Source organism: Mytilus trossulus, chromosome 13 (genome assembly GCF_036588685.1).
Source record: "Mytilus trossulus isolate FHL-02 chromosome 13, PNRI_Mtr1.1.1.hap1, whole genome shotgun sequence".
NCBI lineage: Eukaryota > Metazoa > Mollusca > Bivalvia > Mytilida > Mytilidae > Mytilus > Mytilus trossulus.
The window spans coordinates 42917295-42937476 of NC_086385.1; the positions used below are offsets into that span (position 1 = coordinate 42917295).

At 31.4% G+C, this 20182-nt stretch overlaps 1 protein-coding gene across 3 annotated transcripts; it reads right to left on the reverse strand.

Annotated features, from left to right (window-relative positions):
- Window positions 1–56: 56 nt before the first annotated feature.
- LOC134694000 (uncharacterized) lies at window positions 57–19939 on the reverse strand. Of its 3 annotated transcripts, XM_063554982.1 has the most exons (11): window positions 19822–19886; window positions 17382–17455; window positions 14002–14175; window positions 11867–12108; window positions 10924–11074; window positions 9483–9500; window positions 8177–8369; window positions 5799–5980; window positions 4010–4123; window positions 2844–2990; window positions 57–313 (listed from the first exon to the last, which is right to left on the reverse strand). In XM_063554982.1, exons 2-11 carry the CDS (start codon window positions 17451–17453, stop codon window positions 119–121), a joined length of 1488 nt encoding a protein of 495 aa, XP_063411052.1. In that variant the 5' UTR covers window positions 17454–17455; window positions 19822–19886; the 3' UTR covers window positions 57–118. The 3 variants fall into 3 exon arrangements, with proteins under 3 accessions (XP_063411052.1, XP_063411054.1, XP_063411053.1); XM_063554984.1 differs by lacking the exon at window positions 17382–17455 and having other exon boundaries at window positions 19822–19939; XM_063554983.1 differs by lacking the exon at window positions 9483–9500.
- Window positions 19940–20182: the final 243 nt, after the last annotated feature.

A 20182-nucleotide genomic window follows, 5' to 3' on the forward strand; every position in this document is an offset into this window, starting at 1 on the left:
GATCGGAACCAATAAAATTTTGAAATTTGTGAAAAAATTTGAAAATAAAAAAAAAATTATAAAGTTGTCTTTGTAAGTAATATAGCCACATTCATGTTCTAAGCGCCCATGATACATTTTAAGAGACACAGTGAAGAATACAGTAGATACACTCATGGATATGTGTCTTTGTCTCTGGTGGTAGTATAGTTCCATTGTCTTTATAAACTGTGAGTTTCATGTCGGAGAGAATACCATCTGCAGGATCCTCTACTGCTGGAGAAGTTTCTGTGTCTAGAGGTATCGGCATACTGCTAGATACTGCACTCTTAAACTGAAAACAAAGGTTAAAGATTATCTTCAACTATAAAAAAAGAAGACATGGTATGATTGCCAATGAGACAACTCTCTACAAGAGATCAAGTGACACAGAAATTAACAGCTATAGGTTACCCTACAGCCGTCAACAATGAGCAAAGCCCATACTGCATATACAGCTATAAAAGGCCTGAAATAACATATGTAAAACAATTCAAACAAACGAGAAAACTAAAGCGTTATTTATTTACATAAAAATGAACAAAAAACAAATATGTAAGAGGCCCTATTAAATACTCTTTTTCGCAGAGATTAAATTTTGCATATGGTCTAGATCATGTCTTAGCCTGTCCCAACATTTTTGTTCATTCAGGTTTGTTTGACAGCTCCATCTATTTTTATTTTTATTTTTATTTTGTTTTTGATTTTTATTTTTTTTATGGTGTTTACTTAATTTCAGATACCTTTCTAACTGCTAAATAGATATAACAAGATTCTGTATGAGTGTCAATGATATAACTCTCAAGTCAAGAAACAATTAGTAAAAAGTAGACAATTATAGATCAAACCCAGGAGTCTTGGTTAAAGCAAGTTTAAACAAGAGGCTCTCAAGAGCCTGAATCGCTCACCTTAATTCTTTTGGTTAAATCTCTCATCAATGATTATTTTGGCTTTTCAATTTATTTAAATGTTTTTTGGATCGTCCTATTTTCTTCAAAAGCCAAAAAAAATAATCATTTTCTCCTATGTTCTATTTTAGCCATAGGAGCTATGTTTCTTGACATACAAGGAAATAAAATATAAAATTTATACTAGATACTCTGAAACTCATTTAGCCTAAGTTTGGCTGAAATTGATACAGCAGTTTCAAAGGAGAAGATTTTTTAAAGTAAGTCAACATGATGAACAAATTGTGAAAAAAGTCTTTAAAGGGCAATAACTCCTTAAGGGGTCAATTGACAATTTTGGTCAAATTGACTTAATTGAAGATCTTACTTTGATGAACATTATTCCTGTTTACAGTTTATTTCTATCTATAATTATATTCAAGATAATAAACAAAAACAGCAAAATTTCCTTAAAATTATCAATTCAGGGGCAGCAACCCAACAACAGGTTGTCTGATTCATCTGAAAATTTCAGGGCAGATAGATCTTGACCTGATAAACATTATTACCCACGTCAGATTTGCTCTAAATGCTTTGGTTTTTGAGTTATAAGCCAAAAACTGCATTTGACCCCTATGTTCTATTTTTAGCAATGGCGACCATGTTTGTTGATAGATTATAACTTCGGATACAATTTACAAACTAAATACCCTAAGGAACATTCAGTTAAAGTTGGGAAGTATTTGGCCCAGCAGTTTCAGAGGAGAAGATTTTTGTAAAAGATTACTAAGATTTACGAAAAATGGTTAAAAATTGACTATAAAGGGCAATAACTCCTAAAGGGGTCAACTAACCATTTCCGTCATGTTGACTTATTTGTAAATCTTACTTTGCTGAACATTATTGCTGTTTACAGTTTATCTCTATCTATAATAATATTCAAGATAATAACCAAAAACAGCAAAATTTCCTTAAAATTACCAATTCAGGGGCAGCAACCCAACAACTGGTTGTCTGATTCATCTGAAAATTTCAGAGCAGATAGATCTTGACCTGATAAACAATATTACCCAACATCAGATTTGCTCTAAATGCTTTGGTTTTTGAGTTATAAGCCAAAAACTGCATTTGACCCCTATGTTCTATTTTTAGCAATGGCGACCATGTTTGTTGATAGATCATAACTTCGGATACAATTTACAAACTAGATACCCTAAGGAACATTCAGTTAAAGTTTGGAAGTATTTGGCCCAGCAGTTTCAGAGGAGAAGATTTTTGTAAAAGATTACTAAGATTTACGAAAAATGGTTAAAAATTGACTATAAAGGGCAATAACTCCTAAAGGGGTCAACTGACCATTTCCGTCATGTTGACTTATTTGTAAATCTTACTTTGCTGAACATTATTCCTGTTTACAGTTTATCTCTATCTATAATAATATTCAAGATAATAACCAAAAACAGCAAAATTTCCTTAAAATTACCAATTCAGGGGCAGCAACCCAACAACAGGTTGTCTGATTCATCTGAAAATTTCAGGCAGATAGATCTTGACCTGATAAACAATATTACCCCATGTCAGATTTGCTCTAAATGCTTTGGTTTTTGAGTTATAAGCCAAAAACTGCATTTGACCCCTATGTTCTATTTTTAGCAATGGCGACCATGTTTGTTGATAGATCAAAACTTCCGATACAATTTATAAATTAGATACCCTAAGGAACATTCAGTTAAAGTTTGAAAGTATTTGCCCCAGTAGTTTCAGAGGAGAAGATTCTTGAATTAGTTTACGAAGACAGACGACGACGACAGAGGACGACGACAGACGACGACGACAGACGACGACAGACGACGGACAACGACGGACCCCAAGTGATGGCATAAGCTCACTTGTCCCTTCGGAACAGGTGAGCTAATAAAATCCAGGATGTATACTTACAATTTTTGTTAATGCTTTTAGCTGATCTTCATTACACTGACAAAGTTTCTCAAGATCTTGTGTTTCCACATCATGCATGGCATCCACCAGGTGAGCAACAGCAGCTAAGATTGGAGTTATCTCCCCTTCATATACTAAATTCTCCCCCTGTAAATTTAAAAAATAAGAAGGAACGATCAAACTAAAATCAATTCCAAATGGAAAAATAATTTTCTGTCAAATGCGGCAGACTAATTATTTCATAAAATGTGAAACCATTCAAATGTGGTATAAATATCCTTAAACTGGGCTTTACACTAAACTTACCTTTCTGAATAAATACATGTTAAATAATGCAATGGAAACTACATAGAATACCTAATTTTTTATTAAGTACAGACTTTCAAGGTTGGAGACAAAACTGTCAAAATGATCTGAATTTTCTCCCTTTTCACAATGAACACATTAAAATTATAAATGGCTTAATATATTTTTTTATGAAACTCATCATGAAATCAAGTTTACCGATAAGTAGTTGCACAAGAAAGAGAGAAAGAATGCAAAATTCTATGATCAATATAATTTCATTTGTTTTTATATTAAAAAAATCAAATATTTACAAAAAAATCAAAAGTAGCTGCAAACAGGAAACAGGTGTGTAGCAGATCTGAAAAGTGCTATACTGCTGGCCAAATATTAATCTTTCTGTTTAATTTGATCAGAGAATGTTAGAAAAAATATTAAGTTTATTCAAAACATTGATATTATAGAATTCTAGGAGACAAAGTTCAAATGTATTCTTAAAACTGTGTGAGAGGGATACTATTCCTTAAGGCTTAACCCCAGGCTCACTGTGTTTTACAACTCCATATGTGATACCTTATTTTTACAGATCAAATAGATAATGGATCATCCAGTCTTAAGTTTTAGCCTGGATTATTTTTGTACTGTGTTTTACATTGAAACAAGGGTAAAATTGACTTTTGACTTATTGTGGAGTTGATATGCCATTTTAAGAATGTCTTGTTTTGTTTGAAAATAACATGTATAAATCTAGACTTTGGTTACATAAAAAATATTACCATTATCTTGCTTTGTCATGAAGAAGTAGATTTTGTTTGCAGAAATATAAAATGAAAACATAGATGCAGGAATACAATGTTACATAATTTGCAATTAGATTTTACCTCAGTTTTAATCCCTGCAGATGTAGCCACTGTCCATGTTTCAGCTTTATTGACAATTAGCTCATTATATTTTTCTTTCTCTTCTTTTAAGGTACCTGTTTCTGCTTGGACAAGCTTTAAAGAATTAAATAAAAATATGAATTAAGTTAAATTAAGGTTGTACATAACACTACAGGGAGATAACTCTGTAAAAATCAGATAAACTTTTAAATCACATTGTATTGTTAAGGAAAATATTAAGCTTCTCAATGATCAAAATTATTGTTTGTCAAACTTCTTAATATCCAATGACTTTTTTCCACGAAAGTGTGTGGTTCAAGTTTTTTGAAATTTTTGTGTATTTGTTTAATGGTCTTAGTTAACATTTTGTCAAAATTTAATGAAAATTAAACGAGCCAAATTAAAATGTTTGGTACAACCTAAAATTGGTAAAAATGTCTATAAATGGATATACTTCTTAGACTTCCAGGTTGTTATTCATATAAACACATCTTTAATATCTAAAATATTCTACTGAAACTCAAATTTTTCCAGGTAAACCCACTCAAATATCCCATACAAAAGTTTCTGGAAAATCTAAATGGTTAAAAGTTATTTCAGAAATTTTTGGATGCATTTATTATTGCAATTGTAAAAAAATGGACAAATGGTGAGATTGTTAATTACAATTTCAGAAAAGAACTGCAATCTCTTTAAGGTGGTACCCAACACTTTCACTAAAATTAATTTGGCTCGTTTAATTTTCATAAAAATTGGAAAAAGTATTTACTTTAACCCTCTGAAAAAAATATAAAAATTTAAAATAATTTAAACCAACCTTTTTATTAGAAAAAAATACACTGGTTATATAGCAGTTTGACAAACATATATTTTGATCATAGAGAAGCTCAATAAAAAAACACAATGTAATTAAAACGTTTAGCTGATTTTACAGAGTTATCTCCCTGTAGTGGTAGGTACCACCTTAAATGTATGTAGGAAAGCATGATTGATTGATTATTGGTCACTTCACATTGTGTCAATGCAAAAAAATGATAAGAGTCAGATAGAAATCGACCCTATGCAAGGCTAAGCATACATGTACATATATAAGACTTTGATTGATTTTGAAACATTCAAAATTTTGAAACATTCAAATACAATTAAGGCAAAAGATGAATTTTGGTCGGTTTTGTAGATATTCTTAGCATATCTCTATTTACAGACAGATACAGATTTACCATAGAGACTTGATCAATATGAAATGGGTTAACAGATGTATTGATATTCATTTCAGTGTTTGAGCTAGCATGAAATGGAAGGGCGCCACGCCCGGTCCCCGAAAAATTTTGAGTCCCTCTGCCTTTTGCTGTTGGATGATATAAAAGCAATTCCATGTTATGATTCAATGGTAGATAAAGTTACCGATAACAGGACAATTAAGCATTTAGCTATTTATACACGTTACATTAGCTAGGATGGTAAAGTTCAAAATGGATTCTTAACAGACATTGAATTGCCAAATGCAAAAGCAGATAACATAACTGAAGCTATAACAGATGAATTAAAAAGTAGCCGTGAACTTTCAATTCAAGAGATGGCAAGATTTTCATCAGATAGTGCAGCCGTTTTTACAGGCCACATTAAAATATGTCAGTATGTGGTTATATTTAGTATTTGATATTTTTCTGTGAGAACACGCCTTAGTGCCCTTTTTTAAAAATGCACCCTATATTTTCAAATCCTAGCCTGAACACTGCATTTATATAAAGATGAAATTCTAACTGATGCCGCTTAAATTTAACATTACCAGTTTGGAAAGCAGGACAACATCACTATGACATGTCATGAGTTTGAGTAAAGACAATTTCAACAGTTGACCTTCAGCTTCAGGGAGGTCAAATAAAGGCTGCAGTTGCTCCTCTAGATGTTGGAGTACAGAGGTTTCTTCTTGTTCTGTTGGGCTCGTAGAAGACTCATCACCATCAGTATCTGAAAAATACCCATAATCCTTTGTTTTAGTTTTAGTTAAAACAAGCTTGACATGAAAAAAAAAACCTGGAATAAATAACCCCTAATGAATAAGAGCTTAACTTTCTGTATAGACACCTGTACATTCCTGAAGACAATTTGTGTTTATTCTACATTCATACATGTACTGTAAAAGAGAGGTGACATTTGTGCTAGTTGTGCAGTTTGAGTTTGAGTATATCCCTTTGTGATAAATATCCACTAGTGGCCATTTCCTGTTTATCGCCTTGATTTTCATGCTAATAAGTTTTAACTATCATGACTCCAACGAAGAATACATGTTTGCAGAATTTATTAGTGGTTTATTGTTGGTTATCTAAATCAACATATGGATCCTTTGATCTAAGTACTTCATTGGTCAGTTCAATTTGATTTATGATGCCAATTTTTTTAAGGGTCATCTATAATGGAAGGGAAGTCCTCTATTACAGTAGAAAATTCAATAAAAAAAAAAATCGGGAAAATTTTTCAATGTACTAATGAACCGAAAATTCAATTTTTTTCAAAATTCATTTTTTTTTGTCACGTTTTTGAATTTCCAGATCTGAGCAGAAATCTACTTCCGTTTCCAGTCTTGTTTACATGAGACTTTGAATAAAATGTATATTTATCAGTCTAAGAAAGGAACTAATACTAATTCATTTAAAAACAAGAATGTGTCCACAGTACACAGATGCCCCACTAGCACTATCATTTTCTTTGTTTACTGGACTGTAAAATTGGAATAAATTCTCTAATTTGGCATTAAAATTAAAATGATCTTATCAAAGGGACCATGTATACTAAGTTTCAAGTTGATTGGACTTCAACTTCATCAAAAACTACCTTGACCAAAAACTTTAACCTGAAGTGTAACAGACGGACGAACGAACAGACGGACAGATGAACGAAAGGACGAATGGATGCACAGACCAGAAAACATAATGCCACTCTACTATCGTAGGTGGGGCATAAAAATGTTTGTTTTTAAAAAACGTTACCTGATGATACCATTTCTTTGTTAACATTGAATGTGACGTCATAATTTAAATAACGTCACAACTAAAATCCCTAAGAACAGGACCAAAATCGGTAACGTTACGGTATTTGCGTTTCTCTTTTTAACATTGTTGATCATTGTTGATTTAAAAAAAAAATCATAGACTTCGTCCCCATTCAAAGGTAATGCCTGCCTCATATTAAAAATTACTTTTAAAGTCATTTGACAAGATTATTTTACTGTTATTTATCATATGATGACCCTCTTGTAAACAAAGTAAAAAAAGCATGAAGACATGATTTGTTTCTCAATAAGTTTTTACGTTTAAGAACATGAATAATAATGTTGACCTGTATCTTAGATTCTCTGTGTTTTCAGGATGCTGTCTCATTGAATAATACGTAACAACTCCCTTCATAGATAGTGCTGTTCGATGTGAGCCAAGGCTCCATGTTGAAAAGCATACTTTGCTTTGCTAATTGTTGAAGGCTGTACAGTGACCTTTAGTTGTTAATGTATGTGTCATTTTTGTCTTTTGTGGATAGTTGTATCATTGGCAATCATACCACATCTTCTTTTTTATATTTCACCTATAATGGTTTACTTTTACAAATTGTGAATTGGATAGAGAGTTGTCTCTTTGGCACTCATACCACATCTTCTTACATCTATATACTGTGAATTCATTATTATTCCTTGGATACCAATTTTAATGGATTCCATCGGAACAGATGGTCGAGGAACCACAATTTTAAATGTTTAACAAATTATGAACTTTCTAAAGGAATGTATGCCGTCTTTGCCACAACAATGAAATTAAGGTGGTACCTAACACTTCAGGGAGATAACTCTGTCAAATCAGCTAAACGTTTTAATTATGTTGTGTTGTAAAGGGAATATCAAGCTTATCAATGATCAAAATTGGTGTTTGTCAAACTGCTAAATAACCAGTGTAATTTTTCTGACAGAACGGTTGGTTCAAAATTTTTGAAATTTTTATAATTTATAAAGGGTCAAAGTGAATACTTTATCAAAATTTTATTAAAATTAAACGAGCCAAATTAATTTTAGTAAAAGTGTTAGGTACCACCTTAAATATCTATGAAACTGCAACTTATCTGCAAACCACAAAACTTTGTATCCAAGAAAATAAATGAATCTACAGTGATTATAATTACTTATATCATCCATGGTTGAGTGATGAAATCCTCCCTCTAATTCTGCTGTCATGATGGGTTCTATTGCACCATTCTCAGCATTTATTTTCAGTTCCCAGACTTTGTAGGCCAGTGTTGTTCCTTTTTCTAGTGTGATATCTTTTTTCATGTTCTCAGAGAATTCGCCACTTTCATTACCTCCCTCTTTTGTAACCTGGTAAATATCATAAAGACAAAATAAAGTATGAGTACATGAGGGTATTAGCTGAATAGATGCATCTAATTTATACCCAAGATATATTAGTTAATGCAAAAGAATATACAGATTTCAATAATTCTAAGGGGGTTCTTTCGAAAAAAAAACATTTTTTTTTAATTTATCATATTTTATTGAAATCTGTACATTTGTTAGTTTTAAAACATCAAGTACCGGTACCTTAGCCCGGCCTCGTTAACATTAGTAAATAACATATATATACAACTGTTAGTTTTTGTTAGTATTATACATACAATTTTACATATTTGAAAATATTATATACCATATCAGTACATGTAATATCAAAAAAATAAGTTTACCATTAAGATAATCAAACATAATTATCTAATATAACAAATGCACAGGTTATGAGAAAATATATATTGTGAGTAGTTGAAGTTATAAAAAAAAAATATATATAAGCTATATATTTTTAAGTATGTTCGTAGATTCTTTCAAAAAAAATTGACCATTTGTTAGGGAAAAGCATGATAAATGCCATGAATGCAGAAAATTATCAAAAACATTTATCATAATTAAACATCTTGGTGAAAGCAAAGGAATTGGTTCTTTAACTTCTTATTTAGGCTCTTAAAATTAATTTATATATATCTAGTTAATAAATTATTATCAAAATTTTACGGCAAAATTAATAAATTAACATTAATCATGGATAGACATATAGACATAAATATATACTGTTTGAAGTGCAAAGTTATGAAAATATATGAGAACTAATAGTCCATGCAGAGTTCGTATATACAAACTACATATTTCGATAGTGAGAAAAGTACTTAGAAAACACTTGAAGAAAAATACAAAAGCTTATGAATATCAGGCCAAGAACTATTATTATTATAATACTTTGGTAGAATATGTTTTTGCACAGATCTATATTAAAGCTGGACAAACTAGTAAAAACAAAGTTAATTTAATATACAATTTAAATTATTTCTGCCAACTAACACTTATAATTCTATAAGAATATAAACTTTAAGATGAAACAGTGATATTCAACATGCTTGTATACTTTGAATACTTAGCAAGAGTGGACACACTGAAATGTCTTACTTGCTTAATCTGTTGACACTGAATAAATATGTTGAAATGCTAATTTGATAAATCAAATGCTTAGGTATAAACAGTGTTCATCATTGAAAATTTGTAACAAAAAACTAGTACAATTTTACATCTATAAAGCCATATATAGTGAAAATATGGGATTCAAAATCCAGTTTGGAGAAACACTTATAAAGGAGAAGACTGGTTCGTGATTTTTTATGTTTTCACATAGAAATACTTGTGACAAAAATTTTATAGAGTTTTTTTGGTAGATAGGTTAGGTGATTTCCATTATATCCTGTCAGTGAAACATTTGTTAATACCATTAACAAATACTACTGCTCACTCCTTTAAAATCCATGTGTCAACTGTTGATTTGATGTTAAGTTCTAGCCAATGAAAATGTTTTTAATATAAAATGTGCAACTGTCAGGTTGACCCTTATTGTTTTTTCTGTATTTTGAAGGTATCAATTGTTGAATTTAAGTCTAAGAGGGCAGCTAGTACCAATGAACTTGAAGAATTCAAAGGCATGCCTTGCCATGCTCTGTGCCTAGTTTCCAATCTATCAAGGATCTTATGTCTTCAATGGTATTTAAAGTGAAAAATTTTAAGTCAACATCAAACTTGGTCTCATTTTTGTTTATTGGGTACTAGTTTTGTGACTTTCATGAGTACCAATTAAATTAAATTAAATGTTAAACAAATTAAAAAAAAATCTAAAAGTTTGCATGTTGCTTCGACTTCAACCAATTCTTGAAATCAAATGAAATATTTTTTCTTTTCCTACTGCAGGTTGGTGGTTTTCACACGGCATTCCTGCTTCCTCTACCAATAAAAACTGACCACAATGTAAAACAGTATAATTAGTGTTGAAAGTCACAGGTGTTAAAACCAATCAATAAAAAATATTGATATCAAAATAATTCTTCAATCCAAGAAAAATTGGTACCCAGGAAAATAAAAGAATCCATATGGTATTCAAACTTGAAAAGTAGTCACTGTATAATAGTTCATAAGTTTTTTTCATAGAAATGACATAAAGTGTCGTTTTCAAATTTATCAAGGACCATCACTCCTGACCAGTAAGAATGATGATTATCAATATCATCCTTGACCTTCACCTTCATTGTAAATTTTTGGTAACTAGCAAGGGCTGTATAGCCAGCCAAGGTCATTAAAAACTTCCATTTGTTGTAACAATATATCAAAACTTGAAAAGTTTAAAGGCACAGAAACAAAATAAAGTTTAATTTTCCAATCTATCAAGGACCATAACTCCTGAATTTAATTGTATGAGTAATCTTCCTCAAAATGGTTAATATACATGATAGAGCTACATTGTACATGCCTTTCTTCATCATTTAAATGAGCAGATTTTTTTCAGATATTAACTTTGGTTGATAAAAATTGTGCAGACAAACCTTAACATGTGTACATGTGTTTTTACCTTTTCACTCATTGTTTCTTTCAGATCTTTATCTTGAATACGTTTGATCTCTGCATTATCTGTTGTCTGTATAACACCTCTGATTACACACAGAACGGTATCTTTTGATTTACGAATCTGCTTCACTAATGGATGGTTCATGTTAAGTTTCCTTAAATAGAAAAAAATATTATCGTCATTGAAAATAAATCACAGAAAAAACGTTGAAATAAATTGATAAGATATTCATCTTTGCTAGCCAATGGTAATGATTAAATTTCCTCCTCTCCACCTCTTTCAAAAAAAATATATTTGAAGAAATTTTCTTTTTATATCTGAAATCTGAAATGAGAAAAAATTGTCCCATCCCACTATTTCTTATTATATTTGAAGAAATTTTCTTTTTATATCTGAAATCTGAAATGAGTAAAAATTGTCCTATCCCACTATTTCTTATTCTTATTTCTTCTTGCAACCATAGATACACATTTAAATACATTGTACTTTAAATATGATTGTATTTCCTCCCTATAACACTGCTTTGAAATTGTTTTATAGTCCATTAAACAGGAAACCTTTGTTTTCCCCCTTTTTTGCCCGCAATTTCTAAAAGGTTTGAGCCATAACACCCCAAAATCAATCCTAACCATCCCAATATACAACAGCAAAAATATATTTTGCGATTCTATAAAATATAAGTATCAGACTGAAGATGTTAAACTAAATTTTTAACACCATAAACATAAAATTGTTCATATTTTGAGTTAGAACTTGTAGAATTTTCTTTAATTTTGATATAGCATGTCCCAATGGTTATTCACTGCACTGTAAAAATCTTGTCAAGAGAGCTCGAGAGAAGGTAATTTTTTTTTAATTTGAATTTATAGTCTCAAAAAGTGCACTGTGAAAAAACAAGCTGTCTTACAAGCAGAGTTTATAAAAATTTTCATATATATATTCAAACCTTGTCATGAGTTCACTCATAAAATTATCTGGATCAGCCACCTGTACCAAGTTCACTTCTCCAAGTTTGGCGCTGATAGTAACTTTATCGCTAGCACTTAGATTGGCATCCATCAAGTCTTTCATGATGTCTACTCCAAATTTACCACTAAGTGAGTAAGTGCTCTCTGGGTTGTAAGAGCAGAATGCTGTCTCCTCCAGTTTTGACTCAAACACAGCATTGCTGTTGAGAAGGTCATAAAGCTGTAAATTAGAAATAAGAATGTTTATAATGTAAGTATTTTATTTTATTTTCTATCCTTCATATTTTTGTTAGTCATTATTCTATATTGCTTATACATTTTTTAAGGTGTAATGCCACCATTGATTTTCCCCTATTAGTCTTTGTTAAATTTGCACTTTTCAAAAAATTGTGCAGAAAATACCCAAGACATATGTTTATGACACAGAAATAGTTTTACTGCAATAAAATGTAGGATTAATTACCTACAACGGTCAAATTCAAGGGAATATTTTTTTAGACCTACTTTCGTATGCAACCGGATGTGATGTACCATGATTTGGTGGTATTACACCTAAAGAAGACCTTTTTGTTCAATAAACTGAATGTGACTTTTTCCCTTTGTAATACTGGTTATTTCAAGCATTTCTGTCAAGTTTTGTCATAATCAGTTCAATAGTTTGAGAAAAATCTAGAATAATGAAAGACGACATCTACAGCGATTCGAGCAAAATTTCTTCGACAAATCCAAACCAAGCCGCATCAAGATAGAATAGAGTGTGAACCAATAAATGATCAAATATCTATCTTATCTGCCTACAAACAGTTGAAAATGATACTTAAGATGATTTTAGGAAGATAAAATACCACTAATAAACCTCTTTGTCTTCTTTATAAGGTCTCTTTGGGTCAATTTATACCTCTCATTTCCTCAAAATTTCATCTTTTCAGGCCAATAAATAAAAATATTGGGGTAACTTTCACTCATTTATGGTAGAAATGTTATAAGAAATGAGTAATTGAAGCATTATAGCAGAATGAACAATCCATATAAAAGTTTACTGTCTCCAAGGAGGTTTCAATAAGTCCTTACATAAAAATTTAATTTACGCCGCGTTCCAAAGAGGGACATAAAAGGCTTCTCTTTTAGTGAATAACTTGTCGTTACACCTTAAAAATTAATTTCATCTACTTATAACTATATATTTATTTAATTATTTCCTAGGAAAATGTTATATTATAGCAAAATATAAGAAATAGGGAGAAAAAGACCACCCCCCCTCCAAAAAAATAAATATATGCTTGTTCTGTCAACTGAATATTCATGGTACAGTCCTATTTCAAGACAATTTTCTCATAAAATGTGTTTTGGAGACTCAATCCACTCAGAATACATGTAGTGTGCTTTTCCTTTCCCATGACTATTCCATCTATATAAATATAAATTAAAACCATATAGGAAACCATTACTTAACCATGGGGGTCTGGAAAAAAAACTCTGGATAGTGGCTTCTACCTTATTGGGTTTTTTTTTATAGATAATTAGGCCATTTTATTTATTCTTTATATTTTAGAACCCCAATACTCTTTATTCTTTATATTTTAGCACCCCATTTTTCTTTATTCTTTAGAGTCATGATAGTATACACTTAGTTTGGGTCCTTTTTTATTTATTCTTTATAGTTTTTGCTCATTAATCCTAATTTTTTAGCACCCCATTTCTATTTCTATATTCATTAAAGTTTGGGTCCTTTTTATCTATTCTTTATAATCTTCAAACATTTTTCTCTATTCTTCATAATTTTTGCCCGCTATTCTCTATTCTGTAAACCCCAATCCAGATTATTACATAAACCCCAAAAGTAATAATAATGAAAGTCAAAGTGAATTTTTTTTTGCAGAAATGTAGTGTACTTTAGGAGGGAAATTAGCTAGGTCAAACACAAATATAACTGGTACAGTAACCAGATATTCATAGAAAAAAAAAGAAAAAAAGATGTTTTACTCCGCCTGTCCCATGTGAGGAGACAATAGTTTACTGATTGTGTCTTAAGTTGAGGAAGAGAAGAGATTGATTTTTTTTCAATATTGTTGAGTGATTATAAATTATACATGCAAAAGAATCTGATCCTTACTGGAAAGTCATACGTTGAATACTCAATTTTGTGGAAGAATATCCATCTTCGTTTTCGTCTCTTTGCCACAACATTAAAAGGTGAAATTCTCGTGGACTCTTCTAAACTGGAGGATGGAATAAGAGTGTCCTTGCCCATGGCATTGACAAATTGGTGACAAACTGCTGGAAACATCTGTAAAAAAGAGAAGAAATTAAAAGATTGAAATTCATTCAATGGGGTGGATAGGAGGGGTCCTGATCCTGAAATTCCGGGCTGAAAAGAACAATATCCCGAGGTCACAAATTTAAAATATTAAATCCTGATATCCAGTAATCTGAAAAAAGAATTCCTGGATCCCAAAAAGGTCAATCTGGAAATCCTGAGCTTAAAAACAGCAGTTCCCAGAGTCCTGATAAAGGTCTTTCCCCCCCCCCCCCCCCCCCTCATCCATCTGTTAACTCAATTCGGATAGTAATATGCTGTTACCATTAGACATTAAACTTTAAAAACAGTAATTTTCACCCACCTGATAGTATCGAATTGGCTTAAATTTTAACATGATTTGTCAAAATATCCTTAGTGTGCTTTGTCAGAGGTCTCAAATAATTATTGTTTACTGTCATTTTTTGGAAAAGAATTAACTTGATTTGTCAAAATCAGGAGATATTTTTTTGTCTAAAAGGTCGTCATTTTATTGTAATGCACCAAAATACATTTGGCAAGAATTTTTACCATCATTCATCATGCAGGTATAAGTGGTAGGCTTAATAAAGGGCTGCGCTTTAGTGCATGATACGCTCGTTGCTCTCAGTTTCACCAAAGTTGCATAAAATCCCCCTTTTTTAAGTATAAAAATTCATTACTATATAAACAATTCACCAAAGTTTCATGGAAATTGGTGAAAGTGTTTTTGAGTTATTGTCCAAAGTGTGGACGACGAACCCCCCTTTTTATGAATAAAGCCCCATAAATCCAAAACTTTAAATCTGAAATTTAAAAAAAAACGAAAGGGAGCTTACGTCAATAGATATAAACAATTCACTTAAGTTTCATGGAAATTGATGAAAGTGTTTTTGAGTTATTGTCCGAAGTGTGGACGATGGACGGACAGACAGACGGAGGGACGGACGGACAGACGGACGGAGGGACAGACAGACAGACGGACAATGGTACAATGTATACCATACTACGTCCCATCTAAAAGACGGGCGTATAAAAACATGTACAGCTGTGTTTTCTGTCTCCTTTGGCCACACTAATAGGTAAACCAAAAAAAACATGTGTTTATGATAACCCAACCTACCCTAAATGGTAGTGCCTAGCTTAACAGTTTTTATGTCTTTTGGGAAAAAGCACTATTAAAGTCAGAGTGAATCCTTAGTAGTAACCAGCTGAAATATATTTGTATAATAAATTGACATTGCCTACCTTCCTCCCCTTTTTTTACATCACGTTAGTGGAAACACATGTTTTCTTTATTGGCCTTATAAATACATAAAATATATGCCTTGCAAATCTAGAGTTGGGTAGGTACATGTAGGTTATAATTTTATTTCTATTTGTTGCCAACAACATAAGTTTTGTAAGTCACATGTTTAAGGTAGATCACAAGTATATATTTTTTGAGACAGAATTTTTTTATAATTTGCCAAAACGAAGATTTTACTATGCTCTTTTCAAAAATTTAATAAAAAGTATGGGTCACAATGTTTTCAAGCTATGAGGAGTTGAAAATTGCCAAAATTTGGTTAGTTTGTTCATGAAAAAACACATTAGTGTGCATAAAAAAAAATCTATGAGATAGAATTTTGAAATAAATTGTGAGAAGAAAGGTTTCATAATATGTTTAAAAAAAATAAAAAGAAAACATGGTGTACTGAAATGGTTTTCTTGCTACAAGTAAAAATAAAAAAATTCCCTATTAGCCCAGTATATATTTTGTACTAAAAGAGTTATCTCCCCTTAAATGGATCATTTTGAAAACAAATGATTTTAAAACCAAAAAAATATATATTTGTTTAAATATTTTGAATAATACAATTAATTAACAAGTTTTCTTTAAATTGAAAAAACAGTCTTATAAACCATTGAATTGCAAATCTGTCTCCAAATTTGCAGATTTAGCAAATAACTAGACCGATTTTGTACTGTGATTGTACAATCCAAGATGGCGGTATACCATGAATCTACCTTAAGACAAATAAAAGATATTACCATGATTACAGCAGGAATTATTTTTTTCTTAAATTTGAAGCAATTTGTGTCACAACATAATTTTTTCAGGTCTAGCTGTAAGTTGTAACCCCCCCTTTAAAAATGGATGGATTATCCCATGCTTTGAAAAGACAACAATGAAAATAAGCTCTAAATAAAGCTTTTTTACATTGTTGTGTAATAGTTTGATATTACATACAAACTGAATTTGGTGTATAATAATAATTTTGATAAAATTTCATTCCAATTAGTTTGTTTTTAAATTTTTTTTTTATTAATTACGATGCAAAATATGTTCTAGTTACTCCTCTTTGGCCGATTGTTTGATATTCTCCCTTAACTGATTTGTTTTTGTTTTAAAGTGAATTCCTTTTCCTAGTCATTGCATTCATGACATTAGAATTCTTTAGAGTAATCAGATAGAAAAATTTGAAGTTAGAAGTTTGATGTTAAAAATTTGATGATGGCCGACAGACATCGCCTAGAAGTCCTCAGATCGAATTATAAGTCACAAGCAGAGTACGAGATCACAGATGTGGGGGAAACCAAAGAGGAGAAGAAACTGGAAAAAGATCCAAATAGGTGAAAAGGAAATTGGACGTGAATGAGGGATGAGAAAAAAAACTCAAAGCAGTGCAAAGAAGAAGTAATAAATGGAGGCAGCCATAAATCTAGACAAATCCATCAATGAAGATAATGTTGAAGAGGATGAGTTGAGATGTTTAAGGGCGGAGTTAAAAAGCACAGAAGAAGATTTAAAATAACACAGATTACAAAATGAAAAGATCAAGTTGAAGGAAAAGCTTAAGAGACAACAACCGGAGTTTGAAAAAGAGAAAGGTGAGAGTAAAAGTGCATTACATAAGAAAGTGGCTACGACATCTAGCTACAAAAGTAAAGGGAAATTTTCATCTTTGCAGGAAAAATCAATACAAGACAGGGCCTTCACTAAATGAACTTAAGCAATTTGAGAAATTAAATGAAATAATAGACAAGAATTTATCGAAACCAGATCTTCTTAAGCAAACAATTGATTCTGATTCCTCTTGTTGTACTTCATCTGAAAAATCTCTCTCTGTCACTGTAAGGAAGGGAAAAAAGAGAGTAGAATGTATAAGGGTTTCAGATAGTTCCGAAATAGAAAATAGAATAAATGTTATATTTCAAATTCAGCGTAACATTACCACTGATGAAAAATTATCTCTTTTGGTTAACAGTAGCTCAGCATTATTACTTAGACTGTCTTCCTCTTTCATATCTAAGAAATATATAAATTAATATGATACATCAATATGTAACTTTTTATTCTAGCATGATATTAGATATGTTATTTTATCATTAATCTGCCATTGGTTTATTATACATGTACTTGGATTTATCATTAATCCGACCAATAAATGTAGACTTTTCACTCTTTTGAACAAGTTTCAAGCAATCTTAGGTTTATTATTTACACTTTAAAACTTTAGGAAACCATTTAAAATGTAGCTGAATATTTAAGGAATAACAGTACTGTAGTTGAAGAGTTGCCACCGTCAATTGTAGATTTGACGGTCGCAAATGCAGTTTTACTGGCGACGCGGAGCGGAGACAGTAAAACGGAGATTTGCGACCGTCAAATCAAAATTGACGGTGGCAACTCTTCAACTACAGTACTGTTATTCCGATTCTAATGCATTACAAAAAGAAAAAAATATGATAAAACTTGAAAAAATGTCTGAATTTGTCAAATAAAAAAAATTCCGCAAAACTTCATGAACAATTTTGGCACAAAGACGTCATGGCTAAACGTGACGTCATACAAACGAAAATTTACAAACTGGAGGTTATTTCGTTACCTGTACGCTTCAAATTTGGATAAAATTACATGAAAAAGGCAAATTCGAGGTAGGTGTTGTTTTATTTTTGATTATATAGTAGTAATCGAACATTTGTTGATTCATCAATTCAAAATGGCGGGTCTCTCCTTAGTTAAGCCTGGTCAACTGTGGATTTGACGGCAACTGTTAGCCAATGAAAAAAATTGTTACATCCAAATTGCATTAGAATTAACATTTGCTAACTACCACAGCGTGTTCTCGCAGTTGATTATCCAATAGGGTCGTGAATGCTGTAGTCCTTGCCAGAACTACCTGTGTTTACTACTACATTTTGAGATAATTGTTGAATATTTATTCAGATTTATTTTTATACTGTAAACTGTTACACTTGTTTTTACACTTTAATTGTTATCTGAGACTACTATAAAAAAAAATAGTCTCAGTTGTTATATTTCACATTGTCATGATTGTGATAATAAAGTATGTAAAACTGATCATGTTGATTGAAATTAGAGTCTCATATAGGATTAAACACATTTTTTCTAGAGGTTATTGATGTGTAAACCGGGGCGGTTAACTCACAAACTGAATAAAAGTCCGAAGGACTTTTATGTCAAGTTTGTGAGTTAGAGACCCGGTTTACACATCAATAACCTCTAGAAAAAATGTGTTTAATCCTTATAATTCTTCAGTCAAACATACGCGATTATTAATTTACATTATTACTTTGATGGCTACTATATGTACCATCAGAAGTACAGAAGCACAATGACATGTCGTAACTAAGGAGTACGGCGCCATCTTGACTTTCTAAAAAACTTAAATGTTCGATAAATGCAACAGAATGAAAAATGAACTAGCACCTACCTCAAAAACTTCATTTTAATTAGCTACTACCCGAATTTAGAGCGTACATGTAACAAAATAATATTCCGTCTGAAAGTTTTCAATCGTATGACGTCTTGTTTTGCTATGACGTAAATTCGCCAAATCATTCGTGAAATTTCCCGGAATTTTATTTAAATCTTATTTTTATACATTTTCGAAGCTTGAGTGCATTTATTTTATTTCTTTTTTTTTTTGGTTATATATGCATTAGAATAAAAACAACTGTTATGCAATTGTTTTATAATCTCAACATGCTGAAAATCCCAGTATCCCTGCAAGAATATGTATCGCGCATGAATAGATTACAAAAGTAGTTTCGGAAACATGGTTTATCGAAGTGTAAACCAAGAGAAAAATTCTACTTAACCAATCCAATTAAAGTATTTATAGATATGCAAATGATATAAGAATTATTTGCTTATATCATACGTCTCAGTACAACGAGGAAGAACCAGTCTGATTGCAACATAACACAAAAGTACATCACTTGTCGCATCCTTCTTCAGTCTGGCAGTCTGTAGTTTGTGGCAATATCAGACATTTCAGTAATCAGCAGGGTTTGGTGACATAAAGCCACCCAACCCTCCTGTTATACATGTAACCTTTCATTTTACGTATACCATGTTAGTTTTGATATAATTATATGTAATGCCATATGTCTAAACCATTTATCATTTTATTGTTAATGAGTTTTAGTCCGAGATTACTCTGACGTCCAACGGCCACGGCCCCAGCTTGTCTGGCATAACAGCCGATGGACGTCAGAGTAATCTCGGACTAAATGAGTTTGTGCACATAAAATATTTATATCTAGTATTTTAACTATTTATATGTATTTCAGGAATTTTTACAGACTTGTGCATGTTTTGCAAGTGGTTAATAATAACTCACTTTTACAAAATATATAAAAACTTACTATAAACAATGTCTCTGTTCTTTGTTTTACAAATGGACAACTACGTTTCGAGAAACGAAAGTAGGAAAAGAAACAGGAAGTCGCTACTTCCTGTTTACAGTTTCGATTTCCTTGAAGCGTTCGGTAATCTTCGGCCAAATACGGTTTTATTCGACGGAAGGCCAAGCAAACTAAAGGAGGGAGATACGGAACATACAATACTAAGGGAGCTACCATTTGATTTTTATGGGGGGGCTAGGATGAAAAATTTTGTCCTGCTTTTTTTTTTAGATGTAATCTCTGTCCTGCCTTTTTTATTTTTTACTCTATTCGATCCTGCCTTTTTTTTACTAGTTTATCCTGACTTTTTTTACACAAATTG